Source organism: Montipora foliosa, chromosome 11 (genome assembly GCF_036669935.1).
Source record: "Montipora foliosa isolate CH-2021 chromosome 11, ASM3666993v2, whole genome shotgun sequence".
NCBI lineage: Eukaryota > Metazoa > Cnidaria > Anthozoa > Scleractinia > Acroporidae > Montipora > Montipora foliosa.
The window spans coordinates 25,786,280-25,797,247 of NC_090879.1; the positions used below are offsets into that span (position 1 = coordinate 25,786,280).

Genomic DNA, 10,968 nt, shown 5'->3' on the forward strand with positions numbered 1-10,968 from the left:
GCAGTTTTTAGAATCAAAAGCAGCCTAGGGCATTAGGAAAGTAGAGTTAACGACGTTTTGAACGAAAAAAAGAGAAGAAGAGAATATCGAACTAACGTTACTCACAGCGGTCATCCAGTTCGGTGGCGAGAGAGTCGAGGTTCCCGCGAGGTTCCCGCTGTTTCCCACCCGGGACATCTGCCTCGATTCTAACAATGAATTATTGAGCCATGGAGAAAAATCAGCGGTATGCCCCTATTGCGGAAGTTTGGGTGTGTATGCGTACTGAACTCCGCCATCTTACCAATCGAAGAAGTTACGGCAACGAAAGGAGATGTTCAGCTCAACAAACAAGCCTTTCGGTACTACGTCGACATTTGGATCGTTTGGATCCACAGCTACCACTACAAATAACCTCGGCCTTGGGACAAGCGAAAATCCTATGAAAGATGTCGAAGTTCAGGCTCCACCAGACGATACAGTCAGTGCCTTGCGGTTTAGTCCCAAAGCAGACTTCCTTATAGCATCATCGTGGGCCAATGATGTAAGCACAACGTAACGCTTTAAATTTTAAAAGATACGGGCGTAGCTATCAGAATGTAACCGCCAAAAATATTATAAATAATCATGCACAATGGGACAAGTTTCGTCGAAACTAAGCTTGGTTGTATGACAGCCGCTGTCATGCAGATATGGTCAGGCAACCTGAGACAGCGAATTTTGGTCTCAGTGAGGGTGTTCTGGGCCAAACGTTTTCATATGTTGTTATGAAGGTCTCATTTAGGGTTGCAAACAAAGAAATACAAAAAAAATATATGTAATATGATGTTTTAAATTGGTCTCTTTTAGCATACCTTCCCGTTTCATATGGAAATTCCCCAATCCTCTCCACCCCCCTCCCCAGAAAGCAAACGTCTACCACCAAAGTTTCTTGAGTTGGATCCTGTTTGTAGCTGTTGTGGTTCAAATTTTTGCCTGGTTCAACATTTTTTAAACCCATTCAATAATTGCTTTTGATTGATTTACAATCTTCCCAGTTAGCTCAAGAATTAAAGAATTATTATGCTTATCATATTTTGCCTATGAATGTTCACATTGATAATGTGTAGTTGTTAAGTTTCAAGCAATATGCACCATCACCCTAGAAGGAGACAACGGCAGTATGCGATATTGTTAAGGGCAAAATATTTTTGCATCATTCCTTCTGAGTCACCCCAGTTGTTCAAACGATTGATCGGGCTATCCAGCGGATAAACACTACCAAAAGCAAGTTATGCTGTGGATGGTAATTTATCCGGTGGGTGGCGTTATCCATCGGTTAAACAACTGGGACCAGATGAATAAGCTACTGCAGTTCATCAGCTCATAGCCAAGCCTGGCAATAACTGGAGACCCTAAACTTTGGCACAATGAATATTTATTTACATGTGCGTTTGTCATTGCCACAAAATTGATTATCAAATTTGGTCTCTGCTGAGCTCTTGACAATAGGCCGAATACCACTCATTCACTCTTATTTGAATATTTTGAGCTATGGTAAACGTGTGTAAAAGATTTTCTGTTATTAAAGCTGATGAAATGCAGTGTACATACACGGAAAGTAGAGCTGAGTCAGATTAGATTGCAAAGCCTTGTATAAGAACACTTGTATGATGGGAAGATTGAGAATAAAATTATTTATTCTGCTATGCTCGAAGAGAACAGCTTGCTAAAAATATAGATCTAAGTAATATTATTTTAGAAAGAAAAATGTTCTCTTAACCAATGGCTGTGTATCTTATGTAGATGTCCCTTTTTTTAAAAAAACTTGTAGTTGTATTTTCTGTCTTAAAATTCCTTTTTTTCCAAAAAATAACCAGTGGATGTGAAGTCTCAAAGATAACACTACTGGACTTCATTCTTGGGGAATGGGTAATATTATTATTGGTACTTTTGTAACTATGAAATGCAGGTTCGATGCTGGGAAGTGAAAGAAAATGGACAGACCATTCCAAAAGCGCAACAGTCTCATACAGGTCCCATCCTGAGTTGTTGCTGGCATGATGTAAGTGAATATAGTTTAAAACATCTGCAAGGATATGGTATAACCTCATACTTTCTCCTTGTGCTAGTGTGCAGATCAGGCTAGATGGTTTTAGAAACAGATAAACCTTTGTACAGGGCAGGGTTGTTAGCCCTTCTCTCCCGGGAAGGGTGGGGGGGGGGGGGGGGGGTGCTACTCTCTTATATGAGCTATATAGGTATGTGCGGCCCCAAAGGGTATGGTTTTTGTAGCCGTTTGGTCTGAAATAGGGTATAGTTTGTTCACTCAAGTCTTGAATTGGGTAACTATGTTTTTTAGAAGAAGCTTCCTTTTTTATCATTAGGCAATAAGACCATCAACAAAACCCTTCTCAAATTATTAAGCCAACCGTGTAATGGCTGAAATAGGTCTGAAAATAGGTCTCCTCCCAACCTCCAACCCGAAGGACCAGGGGATCACTCTTTGTCTGGTCTCTGCCTGCCAGCCTGTTTGGCTTGGGTCACTCTACCAGGAGTGCAAGACTCCAGCCAATATAGCTCTCTCATATTTCACTCGTTCGCTGTGCTCACTTGCAAAGTACTTTTCAACATAATTTCAAAGAGAAATGGCCATATCTCTGCATGGCCATGCAATATCCTCTATGTTTAGCATTAGGCAGAGTAACATCCACAAGTTGTCCTCTTTGTAGGCTATTTAACAATTAGACCCGTAGCCTGCAAGGGCTACGGGTCAATAGCCCATGAGGCAAAGCCTGATGGGCTTTTGACCCGTGGCCCTTGAGGGCGAAGGGTCTAATAATAATTGTTTTAGTATCGCCCAATTAGTCAGACAGAAAAGGCAATAATAAAGTTAGCAAATGCAAGCTGAAGAAATATTTATTTGGGAATAAAATGAATGAAAGCGTCACGCTTTTCGCTACTCGAGGACTATTACTAATAGTCCTCTAGTAGTGTAGCCAATCAAAATGCAGGATTTGCATTAGTCCACTAGTTGGGTGATACTAAAAACAATTAGTTCTGCAATATCTTTCACTGTAGGATGGAACAAAAGTGTTCACAGCTTCAACAGATAAACAGTGCAAGATGTGGGATCTGAATTCTAATCAGGCCATTCAAGTAGCTCAGGTAAATATTTAAATTAATAAAATTATTGATATTAATATTAAATAACCCATTGACACCTGAAAAGCTCTAGGATGCCCCTGGTTGACGAGTAAAATTGTCTGGCGTTAGTTGGAGTAAAATCTCTTAAGGCTCTCTCCCAGGGGTTGATGGATTAATGTTAATATCAACATGGAACAATATTTCTTTTCCAAAGGCTCATTCTGTTGAATCCAACATATTGGCGCAACATCAGCCAATATTGATTAACTCTTTAATACTGTTAAGCTAGAAATGATTGACCTTTGAACTCATCTGCTCCAGCTTGCAACATAAGATTTCACCCAATGTGCATAAGGAAATTCAAGTAAAAATAAAAGAAAAGTGGAAGGATTTTTGGAAAAGCATTCCTGTGATGGCATAACTGGTGAACTGCGTTGTTTTGTTGATTTTAGGAAATCTCAAATTTGAGTCAAGTGGATACTACGGAGTTTATACACTTTGACAATTTCTAACAAAATCACTGAGCAAAACCAATGGCTCTGCATGGTCTTTGCATACGTGTGTTAATGTTTTTCATCTTGACATCTCCATTTAAACAATATCAATATTTTTTAAGTCCTGTGGAGGACATTGGCCATTGCTATCCATGCCGCTCTAATAACATTAAATGCACAGTTTACGTTATTGTTTACCGGTACATCAACAAAATACTAGTAACCTGTAACCTGGACTTCAGTGACATCTCATAGCAGTTGTCTTCATCTTCAAGTAAGCTTCCTAATAATAATTTTTTCCCCTCACCTTTCCCTGTACTAGCACGACAAACCTGTGAAAACGTGCCACTGGCTTCAAGCACCAAACTACAGCTGTTTGATGACCGGTAGCTGGGACAACACCTTAAAATTCTGGGATACACGATCACCGAATCCAATGATGGTCTTGCAAATTCCCGAGCGAGTGTATTGTGCAGATGTTGTGTATCCCATGGCCATTGTGGGAACGGCGCAAAGAGGTATCATATGTTACCAGTTAGAGAACCAGCCATCTGAAGTGAAGAGATTGGAATCCCCATTAAAGTACCAGGTATGGGCAAAATTATGTTGTGTCTAAGATAGCTGGTCTCCATTGTGACCAGCCCCAGCCAGGGTCTTTCTCCTCATTGACAAAGAGGCCCTGGGAATGAGATTGGATGGAGTAGCATGACATATCTGAAATAGTCAACCAAACTTATCATATTAATCTGTTGTGTCAGTTGTGGTAATCTTATTGGCAAAAACACCATAAAATCAATTCTTGGTTTGGACGTGATGTCACAAAAAATAAAATACAAAACTGAAGAGCCTTTTGAGTTTTTATCTCGATTGGCTTCAAGAGGTTTTAAAAATATATCTGCTTGCTTGTTTTCAGCTCGGTACCGTGCTCCCTTTTGAAAATAGAGCAGTTTGAATTTCAGAGTTTTTCACAGTGTGTGACATGTTGACGGTTTTTGAAAAAAAAAAAAGTTGCATAAAAACATCAATTCTCCTCGTGTTTTTGTGGCCTAAACAGCCAATATACTAGGAGACGTGTCTATAAGAATGTTTGCTAGCTCAATATACAGCAGAAAGTGTTAAAGACAGCCAAACTAAATTCCAGATGTTTCTACAGGTTTCCGGCTGTCATGTTGGTGTACTTCAGCAGTACACCAACATGGCGCCTCCATACTAAACTCTACAAATTTGAGTAATACATGTATATTTTGCTGAATAACTCAAGTACGGAATATCGCACAGCCCTGAGACTTGGACCGGTTGTTTATTTATTCCTCTTCTATAACATTTCCATTTTTTGATTCAATTTCTTAAAAATGGTAAGCGATTTATGTTTTCACTTGTGTGACGCGCAAACCAAGAATATTATTGTTAAAGTAACAAAATATCAATCTTTGCAGTTTGGTTTATCCAAGAAGAAAGGAATGAAATCTTAAATAAGAGTCTTCATTATTCTTTGTTTGAGTCGTGTTTGGTATATTTTACAACAGAATCGCTGTGTGAGTATTTTCCGGGATCCAAAGAAGAACAATCAAACCGTTGGATTCGCTCTTGGCTCTGTGGAGGGACGGGTTGCGATTCACTTTATTCAACCACAAAATCCGTAAGTTTGTTTCAGGTTTTCTTGCATTGAGATGTTAGAATATTCCCATTGTGAAAATGCTGTTCAATATTCTCCACTCAATTTTTCTAGAAAAGACAACTTCACTTTCAAGTGTCACAGATCCAATGGCCCAGGAACCAATGTTCAAGATATTTATGCTGTAAGTAAAGCTGGAAATTTGTGGTGGGTCAAAGTCAATAGGCTTATTTCTAACTTTGCAGGATTAAAAGAACGTTGTCAAGGTTCATGGAAATTTCCTTTTGTTTTAACAAAAAAAGAACAGTTTTTTTCCCTGAACCTTAACCTCCCATGCAGACACTGTTAGGGCTTTGGCATGTGTTCCTCTGAGGAAGCCCTAAGAGGGTTTGTGTGGGAGGCCACTTGAACCTTGAGCTTGCACACTTCTAAAGTAATGAAGAGAATTAACTCACACCCTCAGTGTACTTGAAATGCGAATATATCTTGTGCCTTCCTAACTGTTACATGCCATTGTAGCAGTCTTAACCGAATGGAAAAATGGCCGCCAATAAATTATTCTTTTGTCTTTGTGTTAATTGCCATGTAAAATTGAAAGAAACTTGGCTGTAAAACGATGCTAGTCAGGCTAATTTGCACGAAGATAAAAGAACAATTTATTAGTGGCCATTTTTGCATTTAGTCTACAGTGTGACAATAATGTGATTGTCAACTGAACCAAATTTCCGTGAGTAAGGAAGGACATCTCAAATAGTAACAGGAAAATCATACAAGGTTTCAGCCTTGTTTAGAGCACACTGATTAAGTATCCCTGCAATACAATACATCTCTGCGTTGGCACCTGTAGTTGATTGACATTTTAAGCCTGGGCGAGAAAATTTTAGTCAATAGTGCAAGTTAACATACTTGGAAGCATCCAGAAAGAGGTTTTGTGCAACCTGTTTGTAGAGACTTACAGGAAAGGATATTGTTTGGAGTGTTTTCACTCACGTGATCAGTAACCTTGTTTTTCTACAAACATACAGGCCTGAATACGCGTTGAAACGATGACAGTATACGATCTTATGGTTTACTTGGTGAACACGATGTAAAAATAATTACGCTAGATTAGCCTCCCACGCTGAAGTTCTTAGAGCTTCATCACACGTTCCTCCCCTTCGAGCGTCTGCCGAAACGAAAAACCACTTCCGTTCATCGGCTGTTTGCCCACTATTTAAAGAAACCAATCATCATTGACTAATTGTGTTGTGCATAGCCAATCACATGCTGCGAAAAAATGCCATGCAAAACACGAGTTTACCCAAAACTGGAAAATGGCCTCTGATTGGTCCGTAATCCACGAACGGAAACGGTTTTTCGTTTCAGCAGAAGTTAGTTCGGGGAGGAACGCGTGACAAAGCCCTAAGAACGTATGCGTGGGAGGCTAACGGTAAATACGCACAGTTGAAAAGCATGGTTACGAAGCTCGCTTGAGAAGCACGGTTTCAAAAATTGGAAAACGATAACCAGCAAATACAAGCTATGAATTACAGAAAGTAATTTATAAAGACACTGAAGCACACAATTACACTAATACCAAGGTAACTTACGCCTGTGTCTTTCCGTAAGAGTTAACAAAGAATCGAACGTTGGAATCTTATAGGGAAGATATCCGTTTACAAACATTGCAATTTGTTATTCAAATGTGCCAACCACAGGACAAAAGACCCCATACACCCTTTTCCAAAATGTCCGCCATTTAGATATTCTTTTGTTTTTATTCAAATTAGACCTTAATGCCTCGTTCAAGGCAAAATATTCTTTTGAATTTTTAACTTAAGAACGAGGCATCAAGGGCTAAATTAAATAAAAACAAAAGAACATTTAAATGGGGGTCATTTAGGAAAAAGGTGTATGTTTCGACAGCTAATGACTTGAGGCTCTGGTTGGCACATTAATGACAATAGGTGACGTCAACGATATCTTCCCTATACGAATATTAAAATCTTAACCGTCATGGAAATACTTGCACTTGTCTTCTTTTTTAATCCCTTTGGCGCATGGGAATAAAATTGCAAGCGCGCGTAACGTTGCAACAACATCCACCTATATAATTCCTTTTCAGGTAAATGACATAGCTTTTCATCCGGTGCATTTTTGCTTGCTGGCCACTGTAGGCTCCGATGGGAAATTCAGTTTCTGGGACAAGGATGCACGTACAAAACTGAAGGTGAATTTTCCACCATAGCTTTGGTCTCCATTCAATGCCACAGGCGACGTAAATGTCTTTCTTGTCTTATTTTCTCAGCAATTTGTCACTCTGCTTTGAGAGGTTTTTTCCCGGGTACTCCGGTGTTTTCCCCTCTACTAAAAACCAACATTTGATATGAGTTAATTCGAGTTTCGAGTACAGTGTCCCTGCTTGACACTTAAAACAATTTCAGTATTATTAAAAACGTTGTTACGTCAACGTATCTTGTGTCGTATAGCTCAAAGGTAGAGCTCCCGAAATAGTTTCGAAACTACGAAACAATGGTACATTTTCTCATTTAAATTAAGCGCCGTTTCGACCTACACCCTTTAAATAGTGACGAAGTGATTACAATAGCGCGAATTTATATTTTGAGGAAGTTCTCGTTTTCGAGGCCGTCGTCGTTTGTTAAGTTCTCTAATCTCTCAACAATAGTTCCTTAATACTCTTTTTGTCCCCCGATATTTTGAATAAGCATTGTTTTTGTTTTCTCTTGGGACCATTGTAAGTCCCAAGAGAAAGTGGAAACAATGCTTACGCAAAATTTGGGGGACAAACAAAGAGTATTATGGTATTTTCCAAAGTGGCCTCTAGTGTGAATCATATTTGTTTGCTGTCTGAGCATCAACACCAACAAAGTATGCCAGCGGTTCGCTTCATGAAGAGACGGTTGGGTTTTAGAGCAGTTCTGAAAAGCGCCGAACGAGTAGGAAATTCTTGTAAAGACGTCCACGACTGGAGTAGAAATGGGGCTTCTTCATCACCCTAAAGTAAATCGTAAAATTCTTTGCTTTTCTAGGATCTCCAAATAGACCATTTTACAGTTTTTTGCTTAGTTACCTGGCCTTTGAATGAAAGTGAGGCTAGAGTTGACCTTGTTTTGATAGAAACCTCACTGTTTTTCTAAAGTTAAATCCAACTAGTTAGCATAAGAACAACATCATCAACATAGATAAAAGAGGGAGGTCTGTGTCATAACAAGGTCCACTCCAGCCTCACTTTCATTTAAAGGCCAGGTAACTTAGCACGTAACTGTAAAAAGGTCTATTGTAAACTGTGCAGAAGAAACCTTTCTGAAAAAAAAAAGTCAACTTTTTCGCTGAAATGAAAACTGCTGTAACCTTTATGCACAATTCTCATTTAACAGACTTCAGAGCAACTCAATATGCCCATAACTGCGTGTTGTTTCAATTCAAGAGGAAACATTTTTGCTTATTCGTCAAGTTATGACTGGTCCAAGGTGAGGCTAAAATTTTATGTCTTTAACTCTCTTGGTTTGGTTACTTTTTTGTGACAACTTGATCAGGTATGTTTTGTACACTGAGTAATTGCAGACTTAATGATATGCTTGTCTTTTAACCCTTTGTTAACCTCCCATAGCCTAACTCGGCTAACATCCCAATTCGGCTAACTCAATGTTGTACCCAATTCAAATCTCTTGCAGCTATAGCTCTTCGACATCTTTTCTCCTCAGGAACCTCGACGGCTTTTTTTAAACGCGCTCCATTACTCGAACGTAAAGATTGTCTAATACAAAGGGAGCCTTGCTAATGTATATGTTTTTTTTCTTTCCCAGGGTCATGAATACTTCAACCCACAAATAAAGCCAAAGATATTTCTGAGGAATTGTGCTGATGAACTGAAACCGAGAAAGAAGTAGTTAAAGCGCGAGAAAACATAACTCATTTACTGAAATGAAGCCCATGTACTGGTATCTAAATCGAAGCGTGGCGAATCGCTTTCACAAAACGCGCTTTGACCAAGGAGGAACGAGGAATTCCTAGAGAGCGTAGATTTATTCTGTGCAGAATTGTTTAATCTTTGTTCACACGAGCAACGCAAATGCAAACCCTCGTTAGTTCAAGTGCCTTAAAATAACCAAGCGCTGTTTAAGTTCTTTTTCTTGAAAAGGGTAGACGAGATTGTTGGCATGTTGGGTTTAACTTTAATCGGGATAGCATGAACCAAGTCATTCTTTGACTTCGTTGAACCAGTTAACGTTATCTCAGCGAAAAATTGTTATAGTTTATACGCAAACAAGCTGAATAGCTGGAGAACGGAAAAAGTGCTTATGGAAACAATTGCCATTCACGGGAAGCCATGATGTGTCTACTGGTACGTAAATAGGTACTTCTCATTTCCGAGTCTTAACCAATTACAACGCCCTAAAGAACTGCGCGTTTGTTTGGCTGACCTACCGCATTCACTGTTAGAACTCGCTCTATAGTGATGATGATTTTCTTAACTTCAGAAAGAGAAGAAAAAACTGAGGAGCAAAGAGTTCTATAGTCAGAAGCCCACCTCTTAGTTAACGCATTCACTTGTACCGATGACTTACATTTCCTCTGCTGCCGCCTCCCTTCTCCCCCATGGGTTAAGGCACTACTCGCAGGTGTGGGGTGAGACGATGGCTCGTACGGTCGGCCCTGCTAAATCCGTCATCGACTTTACGAGAATGGGTGAAAGTATAACTTCGCGTCATTTTAACCACTTTTCCATCGTCCACCTGGTTAAATTTGACAAGTTTGTACTACTTTACTCAGTTGGTGTGGACCACTAGTTTGGAGCTAGAGAAATAAATCTTCATCCTCAAATCGCAGTTTTTTAATCATTGCGGGCTGATATTTTCAAAAGCCGCGGGAAAGCATACAATATTTTATGTGGCAAGTGTAAGATGATTTGTCAGGAATCGCAATCGAACGAATGGAAAGAGTTTTAATTGAATTGATAAGACCGGTAATGATCTGAAATGAAATGTGCACGCACGAGCAAAACGTGCAGAACTTCGTCGCTGCCACTAATATCAGTCATGTCACCTAATGTTACTAATTTTCCACCCTGTCCACGTTTATGCGTTTTCAAATTTCTCCGGTTTCTTCTCAGCGTTAACGAAAGAAAGATGTTCATCCATACTTGCGTTCCCGATCTTTTTTCACCTTACCCTGCGAGCAGTTGGTTTCTCGTTCGCTCCCCGAGAGAGAAACCACTGCGAGCAACCGTTTGATTTTCCATCGAGCATGTGCGAAGAACGTCACACCCCACGTGATGTATTTGACATCACTTCGAATTCGTTTTATTTCGAGGGAAATCATTACACAGCAGGCTTGCCCAAACGCAGCAGTTACGTAGCTGAACGCCCGCGCAAGCGCTAAAACAAGTTTACTAACTCGTTTTACCGGTTCAAATTTAATTTATTCGTCCTTGGCGCTGGACGGCGGCTCACTCAAAGAAAGTAACAGTGGCTCGCAGTGGTTTCTCTCTCGGGAAGCGTAGGAGAAATCAACTGCTCGCAGGGTATTTTCACCTATGAACAATGTCAGAAGCACGTGACCTTAAACCCTGTAACTTGCAACTCTTTTCCTTGGAACAAAACTTAGGATTTTAGGACACCAATTTATGCCCAAAGTATGCACAAAAATAAGATCGAGGTTGCACGCGCGGGAAAATGCACGAGCTACGTTTCATCCAAATAAAGGTCACGAGTTTCTGACAAGGCGTGTGTAAGCGGTTTAGTGCCAGGTAGG

The 10,968-nt window shown here is 39.9% G+C and overlaps 1 protein-coding gene across 1 annotated transcript; it reads left to right on the plus strand.

Annotated features, from left to right (window-relative positions):
* The first annotated feature begins 254 nt into the window (after nt 1–254).
* Nucleotides 255–10,038, plus strand: LOC137974844 (mRNA export factor-like). The gene is made up of 9 exons (XM_068821837.1): nt 255–523; nt 1,931–2,023; nt 3,040–3,126; nt 3,922–4,188; nt 5,126–5,238; nt 5,329–5,398; nt 7,319–7,423; nt 8,592–8,684; nt 9,021–10,038. Exons 1-9 carry the CDS (start codon nt 314–316, stop codon nt 9,102–9,104), a joined length of 1,122 nt encoding a protein of 373 aa, XP_068677938.1. The 5' UTR covers nt 255–313; the 3' UTR covers nt 9,105–10,038.
* Nucleotides 10,039–10,968: the final 930 nt, after the last annotated feature.